This window comes from Caretta caretta, chromosome 28 (genome assembly GCF_965140235.1).
Source record: "Caretta caretta isolate rCarCar2 chromosome 28, rCarCar1.hap1, whole genome shotgun sequence".
In the NCBI taxonomy this organism is placed as follows: Eukaryota; Metazoa; Chordata; order Testudines; family Cheloniidae; genus Caretta; species Caretta caretta.
In genome coordinates, this window is record NC_134233.1 from 3,265,191 (window position 1) to 3,287,136 (window position 21,946).

General features: G+C 53.0%; 1 protein-coding gene across 1 annotated transcript in view; it reads left to right on the forward strand.

Moving 5' to 3' along the window:
* The window catches only part of LOC125628548 (polyunsaturated fatty acid lipoxygenase ALOX15B-like), a 92,874-nt gene extending 79,884 nt beyond the window's left edge, over nucleotides 1–12,990 (forward strand). The window contains exons 9-18 of the mRNA XM_075124055.1: nucleotides 1,875–1,978; nucleotides 2,751–2,923; nucleotides 3,573–3,716; nucleotides 4,331–4,534; nucleotides 5,002–5,088; nucleotides 6,525–6,694; nucleotides 8,286–8,407; nucleotides 8,837–8,937; nucleotides 9,794–9,964; nucleotides 12,364–12,990. Coding sequence (XP_074980156.1) covers nucleotides 1,875–1,978; nucleotides 2,751–2,923; nucleotides 3,573–3,716; nucleotides 4,331–4,534; nucleotides 5,002–5,088; nucleotides 6,525–6,694; nucleotides 8,286–8,407; nucleotides 8,837–8,937; nucleotides 9,794–9,964; nucleotides 12,364–12,543 — 1,456 coding nt within the window. The 3' untranslated portion in view covers nucleotides 12,544–12,990. The remainder of the gene's footprint in view (nucleotides 1–1,874; nucleotides 1,979–2,750; nucleotides 2,924–3,572; nucleotides 3,717–4,330; nucleotides 4,535–5,001; nucleotides 5,089–6,524; nucleotides 6,695–8,285; nucleotides 8,408–8,836; nucleotides 8,938–9,793; nucleotides 9,965–12,363) is intronic.
* Nucleotides 12,991–21,946: the final 8,956 nt, after the last annotated feature.

Consider the following 21,946-nt stretch of genomic DNA (forward strand, 5'->3'; position numbering starts at 1 on the left):
GGGACGGTGCCCCGGAAAGCCGAGAACTAGGGGTCACCCAACGTGAGGTCCTGGGGGTGCTCGGGCTAAGGGATGTGGAACCAGGGAGTCGGACCCGGGAGGGGTTTGCCCCGTCTGTGGCACTGGCGATTGGGTCCAGTGCTGGGGGCCAGGTTGGGAAAAGGGCTGGACCCATAGCTGGAGCGACAGATAGGTGGGGTGTGTGGGGCTGGAGAGACAGAGGGCTGTGTGTGGGGAGAGACAGAGGCACAGACAGACAGACAGTCCATGAGGGGATGGCTAGACAGAGGGGTGTGTACGGGGCCAGGCAGAAAGAGGGTGCACATGGGGACAGACAGAGGGGCGTGTGTGGGACAGAAGGGCGAGTATGGGGAGAGACAGACTGGTGTATGGTGTATGGGATCAGACAAACAGAGGGTGTACACTGGATCAGAGACAGAGAGAATGGGGTGTATGGGGATGGAAAGAGGGGGGGGTCACATGGGGCCAGACAGAGAGGTGTTTATGGATGGGCAGAGGGTGCACTTGGGAACAGCCAGGCAGAGGGGTGTGGGGAGGACAGACAGAGGGTGTGTATGGGGTAAGAGGGGTGTGAAGGGGTGGACAGACAGAGGGTGTGGATGGGGTAAGGGGGTATGAGGGGGACAGACAGAGGGTGTGGATGGGGTGAGGGGGTGTGAGGGGGGACAGACAGAGGGTGTGTATGGGGTCAGAGGGGTGTGAGGGAGGACAGACAGAGGTTGTGTATGGGGTAAGAGGGAGTGAGGGGGACAGACAGAGGGTGTGGATGGGGTGAGAGGGGTGTGAAGGGGTGGACAGAGGGTGTGGATGGGGTGAGAGGGGTGTGAAGGGGTGGACAGAGGGTGTGGATGGGGTAAGGGAGTGTGAGGGGGACAGACAGAGGGTGTGGATGGGGTGAGAGGGGTGTGAAGGGGTGGACAGAGGGTGTGGATGGGGTGAGAGGGGTGTGAAGGGGAGGACAGACAGAGGGTGTGGATGGGGTGAGAGGGGTGTGAAGGGGTGGACAGACAGAGGGTGTGTATGGGGTGAGAGGGGTGTGAGGGAGGACAGACAGAGGGTGTGGATGGGGTGAGAGGGGTGTGAGGGAGGACAGACAGAGGGTGTGGATGGGGTGAGAGGGGTGTGAAGGGGTGGACAGACAGAGGGTGTGGATGGGGTGAGAGGGGTGTGAGGGAGGACAGACAGAGGGTGTGGATGGGGTGAGAGGGGTGTGAAGGGGTGGACAGAGGGTGTGGATGGGGTGAGAGGGGTGTGAAGGGGTGGACAGAGGGTGTGGATGGGGTAAGGGAGTGTGAGGGGGACAGACAGAGGGTGTGGATGGGGTGAGAGGGGTGTGAAGGGGTGGACAGAGGGTGTGGATGGGGTGAGAGGGGTGTGAAGGGGAGGACAGAGGGTGTGGATGGGGTGAGAGGGGTGTGAAGGGGTGGACAGACAGAGGGTGTGTATGGGTGAGAGGGGTGTGAAGGGGACAGACAGAGGGTGTGGATGGGGTGAGAGGGGTGTGAGGGAGGACAGACAGAGGGTGTGGATGGGGTGAGAGGGGTGTGAAGGGGTGGACAGAGGGTGTGGATGGGGTAAGGGCGTGTGAGGGGGACAGACAGAGGGTGTGGATGGGGTGTGAGGGGTGTGAAGGGGTGGACAGATAGAGGGTGTGGATGGGGTGAGAGGGGTGTGGATGGGGTGAGAGGGGTGTGAAGGGGTGGACAGAGGGTGTGGATGGGGTAAGGGCGTGTGAGGGGGACAGACAGAGGGTGTGGATGGGGACGGATGGAGACAGGGGTGTGAGGGGGACAGAGGGTCCAGGCAGAGGGCGCACACACAGCGTCTCTGAGCCTGGCTCCCTGTCCCCGCAGGCTGCTGGAGTCCAAGTTTAAGGGGTTCCTGGACCGGCCGTACTCCTGGGAGACGTTAACTGACATCCCCAAGATTTTCCGGTTCTACCACAGCCCGGTCTCAGGTCCGTGCTGCTCCAAGCGCTGTGGGGAGGGGCGGGGAGCCAACACCAGCACAGGGAGACCCCCTGGCGCTGGGATCCCCCCTTTCCTTCCCTGTGTCATCTGTGGGCCAACACACGGCCCCTCCAGGACAACTGGTCCTGCCACCCTCTGCCCCCCACCAGGGCTCCCCTCAGGACTCCCAGCCCCCCCTACTCTAACCGCTAGACCCCACTCCCCTCCCAGAGCTTGAGAGAGAACCCAGGAGTCCTGGCTCCCAGCCCCCACCCCCTTCTGACCACTTGGCTCCACTCCCCTCCTAGAGCCAGGGCAAAAAAACCAAAAGTCCTCTCCCCCTGCCCCGCTCTAACGGTTAGTCCCAGAGGCAGGGAGAGAACCCAAGAGTCCTCGCTCCCAGCCCCCCTGGCTCTAACCACTAGATCCCACTCCCCTCTGAGTGCTGAGTAGAGAACCCAGGAGTCCTGGCTCCCAGCTCCACACTACACCACTCCCCACATAGGGCCAAGGAAAGGACCCAGGAGTCCTGGTTCTCTCTCCTGCCCGCCCCCGCTCTCACCACTAGACCCCACTCCCCCCACAGACCCAGGGAAAGAACCCAGGAGTCCTGGCTCCCAGTCCCCTGCTCTCACCACTAGACACCACTTCCCTCCCAGAGCCCGGGAGAGAACCCAGGAGTCCTGGCTTGCAGCCCCCCTGCTCTAACCACCAGACCCCACTCCCCTCCCCAGGCGATGGGGTTTTATTTCAAGGGCTGGTGTGTGTCTGTATCCCCAGAGTATGTCATTGAGCACTGGCAGGAAGATGCTTTCTTCGGGTACCAGTATCTGAATGGGTTCAACCCCGTTCTGATCCGGAAATGCACGGAGCTTCCCGAGAACTTCCCCGTGACGCAGGAGATGGTGGCCGGCTCTCTGGGGGAATCCACCAGCCTCCGGGAGGAGCTGCAGGTAACACCCCGCCCCCTGAAAATAATCAGAGCCTGGCTGAGTCCCAGCCCTGTCGAGTCCATCCTGCCCTCCTTCCCCGTGAACTCCTACTGGTGGGAGCCCAGTGCTCTCTTTCCAAACTAAATTGTTTGTAGCATAGCTGGGTCTGGGTAACCAGCCGCCCCACCCCAGAGGTAGCTGCATCTCCGCGCCGGGCAAGGGGTCCCTGAGTAACCAGCTGCCCCGCCTCAGAAGTGGCTGCATCTCAGTGCTGGGTGAGGGATCCCTGCATAACCAGCCACCCTGCTCCAGAGGTGGCTGCATCTCAGTGCTGGGTGAGGGATCCCTGTATAACCAGCCGCCCTGCTCCAGAGGTGGCTGCATCTCAGTGCTGGGTGAGGGATCCCTGTATAACCAGCCGCCCTGCTCCAGAGGTGGCTGCATCTCAGTGCTGGGTGAGGGATCCCTGTATAACCAGCCGCCCCGCCCCAGAGGTGGCTGCATCTCAGTGCTGGGTGAGGGATCCCTGTATAACCAGCTGCTCTGCCCCAGAGGTGGCTGCATTTTAACACTGTGTACGCGCTGTGTGTGTTGCTTGCTGGGACACTGTTGAAGGGAAGCTCACAGCCCTGGGAGCGGGGCACTGACCCTCCTCTGTTCTCCGTGACAGAGAGGGAGCATCTATCTAGCAGATTACAAGCTCCTGGAAGACATTCCCACCACCAGAGTGAACGGTCACCAGCAGTACGTCGCCGCGCCCCTGTGCCTGCTGCACCAGAAACCCAGCGGGGAGGTCATCCCCTTGGCCATCCAGGTGAGGGGTTTCTCTGCTCGCCAGCACCTGAGCTGGGGTTTATCAGGGCCCCTCCTGAGCCACCTGGGCCCCCCTGCAACTAGGGAGCAACTGGGCTCCACCATTTCAAAAGGCACAATTATTATTGTGGGCAGGGCCTGAGTGTGCCAGGCGCTGCACAGACCCAATGGACCCATTGCTCTGATCCAGTGGGTGAATGGGTCCACTGGGGTGATATGGGGCTGGATGGGCCCATTGCACTGACCATGGGGGGCTACCAGGCTGGATGGGCCCATTGCTCCGATCCAGAGGGGAGACCAGACTGGGTGGGCCCATTGCTCCGATCCAGGGGGGATACCGAGCTGGATGGGCCCATTGCTCCGACCCGGGGGGGATACCGGGCTGGATGGGCCCATTGCTCCGATCCAGGGGGGATACCGGGCTGGATGGGCCCATTGCTCCGACCCGGGGGGGATACCGGGCTGGATGGGCCCATTGCTCTGATCCGGGAGGGGGGAGGGGATACCGGGCTGGGTGGGCCCATTGCTCCGACCCGGGGGGATACCGGGCTGGGTGGGCCCATTGCTCCGACCCGGGGGTACCGAACCCATTGCTCTGACCCAGCTCCCCCACAGCTCAGCCAGCGCCCAGGTCCCGAAAGCCCCATCTTCCTGCCCAGTGACTGCGACTGGCTCTGGACTCTGGCCAAGACCTGGGTGCGCAGCTCCGAGTTCCAGCTGCACGAGGTCACCTCCCACCTGCTCCGTGCCCACCTGCTGGCCGAGGTCTTCTCAGTGGCCACCCAGCGCCAGCTGCCCATGTGCCACCCCCTGTACAAGGTGAGGGGGGCGGAGCTGCTGTGGGGGGCGGGTCCATGGGGGGGCGGGGCCCCACTCTGCTTGGGGAGTCAGCCAATGGGAAGGCGGCGGGCAGCCAGTGTCCACACCCGGCCCCTTATGCAGGGATCAAACAGGTGGCATCAGGGGTGGGGTGAGTCCCATTCCTGGCCACCCTCTTCTGCAGGTGCTGGGACATGTTAAGGGAGTTGACCAAGGGGCCCGGTTCTTGCTGTGCCTGGCTGGGGCACATGCCCCAGAGGTGCCCAGTCTGTGCCTTTGTGATGCTCAGACAAGCCCAGTAGGATTCTGGATGCGTGAGTTTGAGAGGGGCCCAGCCAGGCGTATATCCCCGGAGCTATACACAGGAGTCACCCGTATCTCCGTGTGTGTCTTCTCGAAGTGCCCAGCTGTGTGTGTTTGGCACCTCCTCTCCAGCTGCTTCAGCCCCTGCGCCTCTTCTCTTCCAGCTCCTGATCCCTCACACCCGGTTCTCCATCCACATCAATGTCCTGGCCCGGACCTTCCTCATCAGCTCCGGGGGCGTATTCGATCGGGTAAAGAGCGGATCGTCTCATAATAATAATATAATCCCTTGCTTGTAGCTGGTGCTTTTCACCCCTAGATCTCGAAGCACTTTACAAAGGACATCAGGAGCATTAGCTTCATTTTACAGATGGGGAAACTGAGGCAGAAGACAGGGACTTATTTGCCTAAGGTCACTCAGCATGAACCAGGCAGAGCTAGGTGCTAGCCCCGGGTGCTAGCCCCTAGGCCACATTGCCTCCCATAGCTTGTTCAGAAAGGAGGGAGAATGACCAAACTGCCCATCAAATCAACTACACCACTGCCCTTCCCAAACTCTACCCACCCAGCTCCGCCTCCAGCCTGCTCAGCCAATCAAACGCAAGGCAGAAGCAGCTCCTCCTGGTGGTCGGCGCTCATTGGCCACCTCACATCTGGGATCCAGCGAACATCCTTTTCCACACAAAGTTGGGCCCGTTGATAACTGAGATCAGATTTCAATCTGGTTTAGTGACACCCCCCCCCCCCGTGTGGATGCTCTTAATTCACTTTCACTGGAACCATTTCAACCCAAGCACAATTAGCCCTTTTGTGGGCATGGCCCGAACCGCAGTTTCCTCCCTTCTGATTAGGGCGAGGCAGGGCGAGGGAACATGTTTTTCACTGAAAAATGGCCAGTGGGGAAAAATTAAAGGTTTTGCACTTAAAATGGTTGGTTTTCAAAAAAAAAGTTCATGGCATTTTTATGGCATTTTCCTTCATAATCGTGATTTTCCTTCCTTTGTTGCCTTTTGCTTCTTTTCCCTGAGATTCCCCGACTTCGTCCTTTCCCTGTTTTCCCGGCTCCTCTCCCCCACCCCGCTTTTTCCTGGTTTTCCCGTTTTGTTCTTGGGTTTTCCCTTTTTTCTTGTTTTTTTTTCTCTTTCCCCTTTTTTCTCTTGGTTTGTCTGGTTTTTCTTGGGGTTATTTTTTCCATTTTTTCTTGGATTTTCCATTTTTTCCCATGGGGTTTTCCCTTTTTCTTTGTTTCTCTCTTCACTTCTTTTTCTTGATTTGTCTGTTTTTTCTTGGTTTTTCCATTTTTTCTTGGGTTTCCCCTTTTCCTTGTTCTTCCCCCCTCTTTTCCCCTTTTTTCTTATTTTTTCACTTCTTTTTCTTGTTTTTTTTCTTGTTTTTCCCCATTGTTCATCTTAATTAGTTTTTCCTGCTTTCCTCCCTTTTTTCCTTCTCCTTCTTCCTTTTGTCCCCCGTGTCCCCAGTTCCTTTTATTTTCCTGGTCACTTTCATTACTGAACATATTTTAGGAGGGAAAATCAATTGTCACCAAAGGATTTCGTAAGTTTGATTCCCAGCACAGCCCCAGACCCTGGGGAATTAACGCAATTCCAGTGTCCTCCCCCCTCCCCTGGGGCCTGCTGCTCCGTGGCAGTCACTCCCAGTGGGCCCGGGCCGGGTCTGTATTCCACAGGCCATAGCGACCGGGCGTCCAGGCCTCGCCGAGCTTCTCCGCAAGGGCCTGGAGACCCTGACCTACACCACGCTCTGCCTTCCCGATGACATCCAGGAGCGCGATGTCGGCTCAGTCCAGAGCTACTACTACAGGGACGATGGGCTCAAGATCTGGGCGGCTATAGAGAGGTGAGGGGTGCTGGGGGGTGGGGAGGAGAGATGAAGACAAATGTAGGGGAAGGGGTTAGACCTAGTGAAATCAGAGGGGGCAAAGTGTTGGGGCTCTGAGTGTGGAGGGGATCAGGGGCAGAGCCCCGTGGGAGTCCAGGTCTTGTATGGGAGGGAGCCCTGCATACTGGGCTTGTTCTGCTGGGATCCAGCGAACATCCTTTACCACACAAAGTTGGGCCCGTTGATAACTGAAATCAGATTTCAATCCGGTTTAGTGACAATGTGGAAGCTCTTAATTCACTTTCACTGAAACCACTTCAACGCGATCCCAATCGAAGAACAGCCAAAATGAGACCGTCAGCCCCAGGATCTGCTGCCGGTTCATAGAACCACAGAAGATCAGGGTTGGAAGAGACCTCAGGAGGTATCTAGTCCAACCCCCTGCTCAAAGCAGGACCAACCCCAACTAAATCTTGAGTAGTGGTCTCAAGTTGCAGCGGGGGAGGTCTAGGTTGGACATTAGGAAACACTATTTCACTAGGAGGGTGGTGAAGCACCGGAATGGGTTCCCCAGGGAGGTAGTGGAATCTCCATCCTTAGAGGTTTTAAGGCCCGGCTTGACAAAGCCCTGGCTGGGATGATTTAGTTGGGGTTGGTCCTGCTTTGAGCAGGGGATTGGACTAGATGCCTCCTGAGGTCCCTTCCAACCCTGATATTCTATGATTCTATGAAATCATCCCACCCAGGGCCTTAAAAACCTCTAAGTTCAATTAACTTGCTTTAAATTCACTTCTGTGCTTAACCCGGGGCAAGTCTCCATTTAGAGGGTAACATTTTCCAAAGTGCCCACACGGTCAAAGGACTAAGGGTTTTTTTTGGTGGGTTGGCAATTTTGGAAAGTATAAATAAATAAATTAATTAAATAAAATAGTTTTAGGGTGGCCCCAAACTGACAATTTTCAAAATGTTCAGCCCCTCGAAAAATCACACCCCAAAAATAAAATTCCTTTCAGGTCAAATGAAACATTTTGTTTTGTGTCAGTTGACCTGATTTGTTTCCATTTGGAGCATTTCGAAACTTTTTTGATTTTTTTAAAAAAAATTAATTTCCAGGACTTTTTGAACAACAACAAAATTTAATTTTTCGGGGCGGTTTCCAGATTTTCGGATGGTTTGTTTTCTCAGCACAAGATCTGGCAACACCGAATTCATTTGCAAACTCTTTCAGGGTCACCGCCACTTCATTTTGTACCCCCCAAAAGTTCCAGCCCAAACCAGGAGCGCCAGAAACTCCCTAGAAGTAGGGGGGCCACCGGTGCGTGCACTGTGGCCCCGCCCCCACTCCATCCCTCCCCTGCAAGGCTCCGCCCTCATTCCGCCTCTTCCCCGAGGCCCTGCCCCTGCTTGCTTCTCTCCGCCCCCCTCCCCACGTCGCTTCCCCTTAAGGCGGGTAAAAAGCGATGGGGTCATGGAAGTGAAGTTGAAGGGTAGCAGGAATAGCTCTGTGGAGACTGGAGGGAGGGGGGCTCCCCTGGCTTGTCCTAGGGGAGAGCCTCTCACCGTGGACCCCGGCGTCCGGGCTGACCCGATTCCCCTTTAACTCTCCCAGCTTTGTCTCCGGCATCGTGGGGATCTACTACCGGACCAGCCTCTCGGTGCAGAGTGACCACGAGCTGCAGGCGTGGGTGGGCGAGATATTCACCAAGGGATTCCTCGGCCGACAGGCATCGGGTGAGAGGACAGGGGCAGCTAGCGGGCAGCGATCTCTGGGCCTGGGGTCACAGGCGCCGCTGAGGGGTCCTCCCTCCCACCCCCAAGAACCAGCCCCCATTAAGGTGTCTCCAAACCCCAAGGCGCTTGTGAAAACATCAGCCACGGCCTAGGCGTGACGCCTGCCGTGCGACAGCCGTGGGTCGCCCGCACGCCTCCACGTGGCTTTTAGCTCACGCGGTAGAGGCTCATGCACTGAGCTCCGGAGGCCCCCGGTTCGATCCCGCCCGCCGAGTCTGTCGGTGTTACACATGCACTCGCAGTAGTGAGGCTGGTATTGCACTGGCCCAGCATCACCCCTGGCAGGGTTAGCGGAGACGGGAGGCTCCCAGCCAGGGGCAGGGGAGGGGGCCCCAGTCCCATGCTCACCAGTCCATCCCTCCCCGGCAGGTGTCCCCTCGATTCTGGGCACCGCGGCCGAGCTGACCAAGTACCTGACCATGGTGATCTTCACCTGCTCCGCCTATCACGCTGCGGTCAACGCCGGGCAGGTGGGTGAGGGCCGCCCGCCCTGTCCCCCTCTTGGAGGGAGTGTCTCTTTCCTTCTCCCCCTTTCCTTTCCTTACACCAGTGTCCCTGCCCTTGGGCCCCAGTCTGTCCCCTCCTGCTCTTTGGACCCCATTGGGTACGCCCCATACTTTGGGGTCTGAGACTTGCTGGCTCATGCCCAGGAGTTACTGTGGCTTAAAGTCCACTCTAGCCCAGGTGGAGTTGCTGGGAGCCAGGACTCCTGGGTTCTCTCCCTGGCTCTTGGAGGGGAGTGGGGTTTAGTGGTTACAGCAGGAGGGGCTGGGAGCCAGGACTCCTGGGTTCCCTCCCCAGCTCTGGGAGAAGAGTGGGGTCTAGTGGTTAGAGCGGGGAGGGAGCCAGGACTCCTGGGTTCTATTCCTGGCTTTGTCAAGCATCTTGCACATGTTCCGTCCCCTCCCTCTGAAAATTTTTTTTAGAAAATTTTCATTTCCTTTGTAATTTTTCCATTTTTCAACAAAATGAATCTAAATGAAAATCCATGACAGAGATCAGGGCCCAGTCATGCCGGGGGCTGCACAGACCCCCCTGACCGAGATCGGGTCCCCCGTTGTGCCAGGCACTGCACGGTGACATGGTGAGAGATGGTCCCTGACCCAAAGAGCTCACCCTCTAGGTAGATAAAACAGACAACGGGAAGAATTATCACCTCCCTTGTACAGATGGGGAAATTGAGTCACGAAGCCATTTGGTGCCTTGCCTGGTGGCACAGAGGGAGATCATGGAGTCACTGGGACTGGACTCCTGGATTCTCTCATGACCTTGCCAGCCAAGCTCCCTGGTGGGATCTAACCTCTGGCTTCCCTTTCCCGGCCCCAGTTCGAGCTGGCAGTCTTCATGCCCAATTACCCGTCATCCATGCGGAAGCCGCCGCCCCGGAACAAGGCCAAGGTGACCCTGAAGGAGTTCCTGGACACCATCCCTGAGATGAACACCACCAGCCTGATCCTCTCTGTCCTCTGGGTGCTGCGTAATGAGGATCAGGACATGGTGAGAGTGGGGCTGCTGGGGCTGGTGGAGCAAGAAGCGGGGACCCTGGATCGGGAGGGGGGGTCTTTCGGGAGGGGAGCCCCCACTCTGAATCCTTCAGTATTGGATTGGGGGTGTGTGTCCTTCACTGCCTCTGAAACACCCACAGAGGGGCCAGACCTCAGCTGGTGTCAATGGGCGTCTCTCCACTGGAGTCAATGGGGCCAGACCTCAGCTGGTGTCAATGGGCGTCTCTCCATTGGAGTCAATGGGGCCAGATCCCGGCTGGTGTCAATGGGCGTCTCTCCATTGGAGTCAATGGGGCCAGCTCCCGGCTGGTGTTAATGGGCATCTCTCCATTGGAGTCAATGGGGCCAGCTCCCGGCTGGTGTCAATGGGCATCTCTCCATTGGAGTCAATGGGGCCAGCTCCCGGCTGGTGTCAATGGGCATCTCTCCATTGGAGTCAATGGGGCCAGATCCCGGCTGGTGTCAATGGGCGTCTCTCCATTGGAGTCAATGGGGCCAGCTCCCGGCTGGTGTCAATGGGCATCTCTCCATTGGAGTCAATGGGGCCAGATCCCGGCTGGTGTCAATGGGCGTCTCTCCATTGGAGTCAATGGGGCCAGATCCTGGCTGGTGTCAATGGGCGTCTCTCCATTGGAGTCAATGGGGCCAGCTCCCGGCTGGTGTCAATGGGCGTCTCTCCATTGGAGTCAATGGGGCCAGCTCCCGGCTGGTGTTAATGGGCATCTCTCCATTGGAGTCAATGGGGCCAGATCCCAGCTGGTGTCAATGGGCGTCTCTCCATTGGAGTCAATGGGGCCAGATCCTGGCTGGTGTCAATGGGCATCTCTCTATTGGAGTCAATGGGGCCAGATCCTCAGCTGATGTCAATCAGCAGGAGGTCCATTGGACCTGCTGCTGATTTGAGGACATGGACCCAGCATTTCAGCCCCTTTCCTGTTACCCTCTCGGGACATGGTGGGGGTGGACAGCCGCTGTGCCGACAGGGAGGAAATGTCCCCAAAGTGACATGCATGTGATCATTGTTTAGAGGCCTGGGGCCTGTCAGAAGAGGTGGGGAGAGGTCTTTCCCTATGGAGACGGGTTCGACCACTGTTCAGACATAAAGTACTCTCCAGTTCTCTCCATAGACCCAGCTCACCCTGAGCATTGTTAAACATTTCTGACCCAAGCCGTTTAACCAAAATTTTGGACCCTGCAGTTAGAATTGTAGAAGTGTAAGACTGGAAGGGACCTGGAACAGTCACCTAGTCCAGTCCCCTGCACTCAAGGCAAATGTAAGTATTATCTATGCTGTAGTTGGGGTTGGTCCTGCTTTGAGCAGGGGGTTGGAGTAGATACCTCCTGAGGTCTCTTCCAACCCTGATCTTCTATGGTTCTATGATCTAGACCATCCTTGACAGGTGTCTGATCAACCTGCTCTTAAAAATCTCCAATGACAGAGGTGGGTGAATCTGTGTCTTTTTTGGTTTGTTAGACAAGGTGGGAGAGGGAATATCTCTTCTTGAACCAACTTCTGTCGGTGAGAGAGACAAACTTTCGAGCTCTTTCACCAAGGAAAGTTGGTCCAATAAAAGATATTCCCTCCAGCTTCTTGTCTCTCTGATATCGTGGGACCAACACAGCTACAATAGCGCTGCCATTGTCGATGATTTCGAGAAGTTGAAAATGAATCGTTTTGGGGTCAAACCCAACCTGTTGTTCAACCCGAAAGCAACATTTCCTTTTGATTCTGAGCATTTTTGTGCGTGGACGTTTCAGAACGTTCGACACAAAAAACCATTTGGAACTGAAAATGGGTTGCAAACTCGAAACGGGTCACATTTTTTTTCAGTATTATTTTTAAATTAACTCTTTGGCAAAAGGGATAATTCAGAAAATATTTTGGTGTCCCCAAACATCCATTTTTTCTCAAAAAAAAGAGAAAAGTTTGGGTGGAAAATGATTATTCAGGGGCTGGCGTGGATTGTTTCCATTAGGAGGAGACATTGGTGGTGGACCCAGGTGTTTCTTTGCTGGAATTGTGTTTATTTGCAAAGTCTGGAGGACTCAAAGAACAGGAGGCAATTTCCTTGCTCACAGTTCCAAGCCTCCTTCCAACTAGCACTCAGCCCAAAAACTTTCTCTCTCTCTCGGCTTTGTCCGGAGCCACACCCCCAAAGCTTGTTCCGGCTGTCTCCTTGGCTCTGTGCTGCTTCAGTGTCTGTTTCTCTCGTGTGCAAAGCTCCACCACTCAGTGCCCCAGCCCTTGCCTTTGCTATTTCAATCCCCCGAGAAAACCTCTCTTCTCTACTCCAGCCTTGGAGTAATAAAAATGCAGCCCTAGAGTTGATCCTCTGGGAGTTCAGTGATTTTGATGTCTCTGTATTCACCACTCTCCCTGTTCCCTTCCAGAGACCCCTGGGGACATACCCTGAGGAGCACTTTACCGAACACGGGCCAAAGCAGCTCATGGCTGCCTTCCAGGATCGCCTAGCAGAGATCTCCCGGGAAATTGAGGAGAGGAACCAGTCACTAGCTCTGAGCTACAACTACATGTATCCCCCTAACATAGAGAACAGCACAGCCATATAACACCCAGAGGCGCCACCCTCCAGCTGCCCCATGATGGAGAACCCCTCACCCAGACACCCACCACTGAATACCCCCCGCAGGAACAGGCCACAGCATCTCCACAGCCAAATGCTCGCCGGCATCCGGAGAACATACACCCAGCCGATGGAGCAATGGGGAACCACACCTGCTGGGGATCCGGCCCCATTGACTCCAATGGAGAGACGCCCATTGACACCAGCTGGGGATCCGGCCCCATTGACTCCAATGGAGAGACGCCCATTGACACCAGCTGGGGATCCAGCCCCATTGACTCCAATGGAGAGACGCCCATTGACACCAGCTGGGGATCCGGCCCCATTGACTCCAATGGAGAGACGCCCATTGACACCAGCTGGGGATCCGGCCCCATTGACTCAAATGGAGAGATGCCCATTGACACCAGCTGGGGATCCAGACCCATTTACTCCAATGGAGAGACGCCCATTGACACCAGCTGGGGATCCAGCCCCATTGACTCCAATGGAGAGATGCCCATTGACACCAGCTGGGGATCCGGCCCCATTGACTCCAATGGAGAGATGCCCATTGACACCAGCTGGGGATCCGGCCCCATTGACTCAAATGGAGAGATGCCCATTGACACCAGCTGGGGATCCAGACCCATTTACTCCAATGGAGAGAAGCCCATTGACACCAGCTGGGATCTGGCCCCATTGACTTTGATAGAGAGACGCCCGTTGACACCAGCTGGGGAACTGCCCAGGGCCTCCATAAATCCCCAGTTTCATAGCAGTCTCACAGGGCTCCCTTGCCTCCGGGTTTCACACCAGTGAAGGAGCGGGTGTTTACATTGCCTGTTGTACTCAAGGCAAATCCCGTGGACAGGTGTTGTCATTTCCGAGTATCAAGGTGCCAAGTCTCCTTATTAGGAAATCATTTCCTGTACACGCCTCCTTATCATTTCCTTCCATTCCCCACCCACTTGCCTGGGATGACGTCTTGGTTCAGCTGCTCATCCCTCTATCAGGAGATGTGGCCACACTGGACCATGGTCTCCGTCCCCTTGTGAGTTGGTTTATTCTGCACGGAGACACATTGCTGGGTGAAGGTGGCCTGCACTTCTGTCATCACGTCCAATATTTGCAAAAGTGGTTTGAGAATCTGGGGGTCCAGGTTAAGGGTCCTGAAGAGTTGATTGAAGACACCTTAAGAAAGTTGATTTTCCCAAAGGGACATGTTCTGCTCAAAACCATGGCCTCTTTAAGGCGCATCAGAAACAGAGGCACCCGTAGTTTTCCACGTCTTAGATTCATAGATCCCAAGGCCAGCAGGGACTATTGTGATCATCTACTCTGACCTCCTGTATGACACAGGACAGAAAACTTCCCCCAAACAATTCCCGTTTCAACTTGGGCATCCTGGTCTCATTTCTTTGCTCCTCATTGAGCTTGAGAACGTCTTGGGGATGAGTCTGTCCTGTTCGTCAGCTGTCTGAGCAGTGCCCCATGGTGGCTCATTGTCCTGGTTGGCGACTTGAGGTGCAACTGGTGTACAATTCATGAGCAGAGCAGGTTGGTCTTGGTAGACACCGACTAAACATGAGACCGCAGTGTGATGCTGTAGCTAAGAGGGTGAACGTGTTCCTGTGATGAATAAGCCGGGGAAACTGACAAACCGGAAAGGGCTTGTGTGAGGAGTGGGCATTTTCTGTGGTAGTTTATCTGAATGCCGTCTGTGTGTCAGTTCCCCCAATGTGCTGCATAGTTAACTTGGTGGTGGGAAAAGGTTGTTGACTCTCTGCAGAGTAAACCCTGTAGGGTGTGATGGATACCTGCCTACCTCCATGTCCATGGAGAGAGTCTGAGAAGACAACAGCCACTACAATTGCCTGGTACCTAGCAACAAACGACTATGGATGATCCACCGCTCCACAGGAAGCCAGACGGGTTTGCCAGGGAACAAGAGCAAAGGGCTGAGAAGTGGCCAGGTGAGGAGTTGTTAAGTGTGGGCTGCTGGAAGTTGGAGACTCTCCTGAACTGGGACACAAAAGAGGGCTCTGGACCAACCAAGATGGACCAGGCTGAAACTTGCTGCTGGCTTCTCATGACCCAAGTGAGCTGGGTTCCAGACATCTAATAAACAGGACTGCTTTCACAACACTGCCCAAGAGTTGCTTCCCATGCTGGAGCTGGCAGGGTGCACTGCTCCCTTTGGGGGTAAAAGTCTCTCTCAGGTTCTCCAACTCGGGTATGTCCAACTATGGCAAACCACTAGGAATCCCTATGAGGGCTGTGCTTCGTTTAAGTTAGCTCTAAAAGACTAGGTGAAAGAACAGACTTTGGAGCAGTCCGAGGAAGCTTTTCTTTGGGCAAGGATTGGGCATCTAAACTCCCCAGCAACTGGACGGAAGGAGGGTCCCCAGAAAGCTGGTTGCTGATTCCTCAAAACCATTTCAGACTTCGGGTAAATAGAAACGTGAGAATGCTCTCACCCTACTGCTACAGTGTGTGTGTGTGTGTCTGTCTGTCTGTCCTTGAGACCTAATAAAAAGTAGTTTTAGGTAAAAGCACTCTGTGACATTCCCCTTTGGTGTTATCAGGACCGGTGATCTGCTAAGTCACTCCAATCCTTGACTCTGGGAGCCAGCCTGACCTTGCTCTGCTGTGAGAACCCCCACTCCTGGGCTGGTCACGCACAGCCTCTGACATGTCAGCTGCTCCTTGGATTGTGCAACCGAAAGACACTGGTGAATATCTCCAGTCCCAGACACAGCGCTGGGAACCTCCTTCTTGCAGTGTCTGGTTATGCCTGCTGGACGCTGCAAACTCATATGAGTTCATCAATTTAACAAACAAATTGATACATACCAGGCTTGTTATCCCAAGGGGAGACTCTGACAAACTTCAGACCAAACGCACTGCTTCCGGTAGAATAAACAAACAGATTTATTAACTATAAAGATAGATTTTAAGTGATAATAAATCAAAGCATAAGAAGTCAGATTTGGTCAAATGAAATAAAAGCAAAACACATTCTAAGCTGATCTTAACGCTTTCAATGCCTTTACAAATTTAAAAAGAAAAGGAGTACTAGTGGCACCTTACAAACTTAGATGCTTCTCACCACAGGCTGGCTGGTTGCTCTTTAGCCAGGCTCTTCCCTTTGATCAGCGCTTTAGTTGCTTGGTGGTGGTGTCTGTAGACGAGGTGGAAGAGAGAGGAAGAGCATGGCAAACGTCTCTCCCTTTTATCATGTCTTTTCCGCCCTCTTGACTTTGCCTCCGCCCCCCTTTCAGAGTCAGGTGAGCATTACCTCATCATAATCCCAAACTGACCAAGGGAAGGGGGGTGACTCACTCAGAGTTGATGGACCCCCCAGAAGACCTCTGCGTGCCCCCATTGGTGGAGAACCACTGCCCATGAATGATATTAGCCTTTTTCACAACAGCATCACGGTGTTGGCTCATATTTAATTTGTGATCATAGAATCATAGAAGATTAGGGTTGGAAGAGAACTCAAGAGGTATCTAGTCCAACCCCCTGCTCAAAGCAGGACCAACCCCAACTAAATCATCCCAGCCAGGGCTTTGTCAAGCTGGGCCTTAAAAGCCTCTAAGGAAGGAGATTCCACCACTTCCCTGGGGAACCCATTCCAGTGCTTCATCACCCTCCTAATGAAATAGTTTTTCCTCATATCCAACCGAGACCTCCCCCACTGCAACGTGAGACCATTGCTCCTTGTTCTGTCATCTGCAACCAGTGAGAACAGCCGAGCTCCATCCTCTTTGGAACCCCCCTTCAGGTAGTTGAAGGCTGCTATCAAATCCCCCCTCATTCTTCTCTTCTGCAGACTACATAAGGCCAGTTCCCTCAGCCTCTCCTCATAAGTCCTGTGCCCCAGCCCCCTAATCATTTTCGTTGCCCTCCACTGGACTCTTTCCAATTTGTCCACATCCCTTCTGTAGTGGGGGGCCCAAAACTGGACGCAATACTCCAGGTATAACTCCCAGATCCCTAAAAAGAAAAGGAGGACTTGTGGCACCTTGGAGACTAACAAATTTATTTGAGCATAAGCTTTCGTGAGCTACAGCTCACTTCATCGGATGTTTTCCCAGCAGTTCTGCCACCTAGCCAGTTATTCCCCATTTTGTATTTGGTTGTTAAGAACTGGGGACCCTTTGCCAAAGAGCCTCTGTGGACCAAAGAGATCGTTTGGAGCACGTCCCTTGTTCCTCCGGTGCAGATGACCGAACCAACGGAGACAGCTGTGTTTGACGCTAGGGAGCAGCCTTGGCAGGTTTGTTTCGAACGCAGGGAAGACAGCGGGAACGGAAAGTGTTTAAATCTTCTCTCGTCCCAGCTGTAGTTGGTTCAGGTCTTCCCTCCGTACAGCAGCGTGCTCAGAACACGCAGCTGCTAGACCCGTATTTTGCTGTTCCGTGTTAGTTTCTCATGATCCCATATGCACTCGGCCAGCTGGCTGAATCTGGCCTCTGCCTTTCCAAGGGGAGGATTAAGCTCATCATCTAAGTTAGCTGATGCTAACAGGCCCGGATTAACCTTTTGTGGGCCCCATGCCAAGCATATCTGGGGGAAATGGGGCATGGCGTGTGGGAAGGGGGGGGTCGGTCCTCGGAGTGAGGGTCCAGCTGGGGGCAATGGGGTGCGGTGCGGCGGGAGCCAGCTCTGTGCTGCCAACACCCCCCCTCCCCTCGGGGGCAGGCCTGCGCCACACCACCCCCCTGCCCAGAGACCCCCTGAAGTCGACAGGCCTGCGAGCGTGTGCAGAACTAAGGCCTTATTTGCTACCTGACAATCCTGCTAGAAAACATACACGGTACTAAGATCGTTCTAGCGAGTTAAAATTCATTTAACGAACTTGCAAAAGTGGTTTCTGTTCCACCCAGTTCCTCTCACCAGAGACCCAGGAACATCAAGAGGTGATTAGAACAAGAGCTGTTTACTTGACTCTGGACTTTCATTAAACTGAAAGTGAAACTTCACTGGGAACAAAAAGAAAAGGAGGACTTGTGGCACCTTAGAGACTAACCAATTTATTTGAGCATGAGCTTTTGTGAGCTACAGCTCACTTCAGACTAACACGGCTGTTCCTCTGAAACCTGTTCACTGGGAACGTTAAGCCCCATCATTTCTTTAAATGTCTCTTTCTTTCATCTCAGGCATTCAATGCTTATGTGAAAAGTTGATCTGTTTCAGACAGTTTATTACGAGATGATACCACACGTCACATCAGGGTAGGGTGACCAGATAGCAAATGTGAAAAATCAGGACGGGGTGGGGGGTAATAGGTGCCTATATAAGAAAAAGCCCCAAATATCGGGACTGTCCCTATAAAATCGGGAGATCTGGGCACCCTACACCAGGGTGGGAGGGGGGAACTTTGTAGGGAAGCATGGTATAGTGATCACACACATTCAGATCCTGGACTCCTATATATTTCTGACTCTTCCACTGTCTCCCAGTGAGACCATTAACGTCCCCATCTGTAAAATATGTAATTCCGCCTCTGTCCCAAATAGGGCGTGTAGACTGAGGCTTCATTAGCCTTCCCAGAGAGCTGTAACTATGCCAAAAGCTTTGAAAGGATAGCCTTTATAACTAATACAGAGCATTTTTTAAAAAAGCTCTATTTAAAGGGACACCGTTTGCATCTGCATTTTCTAATGTTAATCCTCCGTGCCGTTTATTTTGTGGCTATACAGGGGAAACCATGACAACAGCAGCATCCATGCACAATGTGCTGTCAACCGTTTTCCTCTCTGCTAATCTTTTAATTGCCGGAATGTAATCCTAAGTGTTGCTTGTAATTATAGAAGTCAAAAATGTCATCCGTTTTCACTCGATGTTCTTTTCTTCTTCCTGCCTGCAACCTACGCTCTTTCCTGCAACTTGGGAGGCTGCCAGCGACTTCAATGGCGGCCTGGGAGGGAACTACTTATCTGAACTGGGAGAAGGTGTTGATTTTCATCTAAACATACAAGATTCACAAAATGCACTTCTGGAGCTGCCTCATCTTATCATACAGAGGCAGGCTCCCTCAGTTAGATACAGTTAATGGCTTAAAAAAAAAGAAGAAGAAAAAAAGAACTAAAATGGTTTAATTTTGTTATAAAAATTGACCTGTAATCGGATTGCTTAGTGAGCACAAATTGATTTCTAAACACAATTCACGGCAGCCCCTGCAGCCCAATGGAGATCTCACTTCCCCGGACAAATTAACGTTAAATTTAATTGGTACTAATCCACCCAAGTAGAAGAAAATCACATGCTATACTGTACAAATGATTAAACCCATTTTACAGCCCCTTAAAGCCCTGAGGCCCCACTCCCACGCTGCCTCTTCCCCCAAAATCCCTGCCCCCCACTCATTCTTCTCCACTCCCTTCCCCTCCTCGCTCACTCTTAGGGCTGGTGAAAAGTGGGAGAGCATAGGCCCCTGCCCCCCTCCACGTTCCAGTGCCCCTGGTCCCCAGTCAGGATGAGTGTTTCTGTTGTTTCAGGATCAGTGTTTCTCCCATGTCTAACCCTAACCCCAATCCCTGAACATAAACCTTAAAACTGAGCCCTAGCACATGGCATTGGCCACTGTCGGAAGACAGGACTCTGGGCTAGATGGACCTTTCCTCTGACCCAGTCTGGCCGCTCTTACGTTCTTATGCACCAACTCTGAACACTAAACCCCTAACCCCAAGCCCTAAAACTTCAACCCAAACTCCAAACCTGAATACTAAACCCTAACCCCAGACCCTGAACCTTCGCCTTAAATCCAAACTTGACATCTAACCCTAAATCCTCAGCCCCAGTCTACACTACAGAGTTAGGGCAACACAGCATCAGTGTAGATGCTGCATTGATCATGTTGACTGTCGTTGGCTTTCAGCAGCCGTCCCCACAATGCCCCTGTGATAAATGGGGGGGAGGGGCGGGGGTTAGCTCCCTTTTCTGGACACCCAGCCAGTCAGTAGCTATAGAATCCTCCTTAGCAGCTGGGCCCTAATTGCCTTACCTGTAAAGGGGTAAGAGAAGCTGTAAAGGGGTAAGAGAAGCTTAACCTGAGTTGGCACCAGACCAGAAGAACCAATAGGGAGGCTGTACCCTTTCAAACCGGAAAAACGGCCGGGTGTGGGGGGGCTGGAGAGAGGGGAAGGCAGCAACAAGCTGTAAGCTTTAAGCCAGGTGTGGGAAATCATCAGCATCATACCTAGAAACTCCTCATTTGGAACCCCAGATATGTAAGTAGCACAGGAAACATTAAGACTTGACGCGACTAGGGCCCTTTTGGTTGTTTTGGTTTGTGGATTCCTCGGTGGTAACCCCAGGTGCTTTTGTTTTGCTTGTAACCTTTAAGCTGAACCCCAAGAAAGTTATTTTTGGTGTTTAATCCCTAAAGCCTGAGTTTTCAGACATGATTCTTTCTTTTTTAATAAAATCTTCTTTTTTTTAAAGAATCCTTTGATTCCAAAGTCCTTAGACAAGGGGTTGGTCTGTGCTCACATTGCGAAGGCAACTGGTTGATAATTTATTCTCAAGCCTCCCCAGGGGGTGAAGAGGCTTGGGGGGGATATTGGGCGGGGATAGGGACTCCAAGTGACCCTTCCCTGAATATTTGTGAAAATCACTTAATGGTGGCAGCAGTATCTGTCCAATTTGGGGATCGGTCCTGCTTTGAGCAGGGGGTTGGACTAGATACCTCCTGAGGTCCCTTCCAACCCTGATATTCTATGATTCTATGACTGTGCCTTGGAAGAGTTTTAACCTAAGCTGATAGAAGATAAGCTTAGGGGGTCTTTCATGCGGCTCCCCACATCTGTACCCCAGAGTTCAGATTTGAGGGGGTATTCCCTGACATGGTGGCGCAGCGGTGGGATCATTTTGAACCAGAAGCAAGTAAGTTAGGTTGACTTAATTTTTGTAGTGTAGACATGGCCTAACCCCAAGCCCTAAACATAAATCTTTAAACTAAAAGCTAATACTAACTCCAAACACTAAACCCTCTCTCTTAAACCTAAACCCGACCTTAAAACCCAACCCCCAAATCCTGAACATACAGTCAAACTGCTAACCCAGAAAACCTAAACCCTAACCCCACTCCTAAATCCTAGCCCCAAACCCTTTCCTTGAACCCTAAGCCCCGACTTCAGTGCATCCAACCTCCTAATTTTCTATGTCCAGCTTCTCTGAGCTGCAGCACAAGTCTGGCAACCGGCCACAGCATGGGTGGCTCGTTGGCTCAGAACGATAGACTTCCCTGTTTGCATTCCTTTTGTCTTGAAAGAGCAAAGTGTGGGAGACAGGCTCGTTAATTGCTTTGTCGGTCTTGCACTTTCAGTGAGAATTTAATAAAGGGCAAACAAATGACCTCCCTGCTTAGATAACATGCCCTACTTCATAACAATGTAGGGAAAGGGTCTCAAGAGGTCATCTAATCCAGCCCCCGGCACTGAGGCAGGACCAAGTATCCTTAGACCATCCCTGACAGCCGTCTGTCCAACCTGTTCTTAGAAACCTCCAATTCTACAACCTAACTTGGGAACTTGTTCCAGAGCTCAAGTGGCCTTCTAGTTGGAAAGCTTTTCCTAATGTCTAACCTGTATGTCCCTTGCTGCAGATTAAGCTGGTTCCTTCTTGTCCTGCCTTCGGTGGCCGTGGAGAACAATTGATCCCAATCTCTTTATGGCAGCCTTTTACATTTTTTAAGACTCTTGTCAGGTCCCCCCCTCAGCTGTCTCTTCTCAAGACTAAACATGTCCAATTTTTTAACCTTTCCTCGTAGATCACGTTTTCTAAACCTCTTGTTGCTCTACTCTGGAGTGTCTTCAAATTGGCCACATTTTTCTTAAAGATCTGGACCCAGATCTCTAGCTAAGGCCTCATTAGTGCTGAGCAGAGTGGGACAATTACCTCCCTGGTGTTACATAAGAACATAACAATGGCCATACTGGGTGTGACGTTCCCCTGCTGTTATCTGGACCTGTGATCTGCTAGATCACTCCAATCCTCGACTCTGGGAGCCAGCCTGACCCTGCTCTGCTGTGAGAACCCCCCCACTCCTGGGCTGTTCATGCACAGCCTCTGGCATGTCAGCTGCTCTTTGGACTGTGCAACCAAATGACACTAGCCAATATCTCCAGTCCCAGACACAGCCCTAGGAACCTCCCTCTTGCAGTGTCCAGTTATGCCCGCTGGATGCTGCAAGATTATATGGGTTTGTCAATTTAACAAAGAACTTGATATTTACCAGACTTGTTCTCCCAAGGGGAGTCTATGACACGCTTCAAACCAAATGCACTGCTTCAGATTTATTCACTATAAAGATAGATTTTAAGTGATTGTAAGTCAAAACATAAACAAGTCAGATATGATCAAATGAAATAAAAGAAAAACACATTCTTAGTGATCTT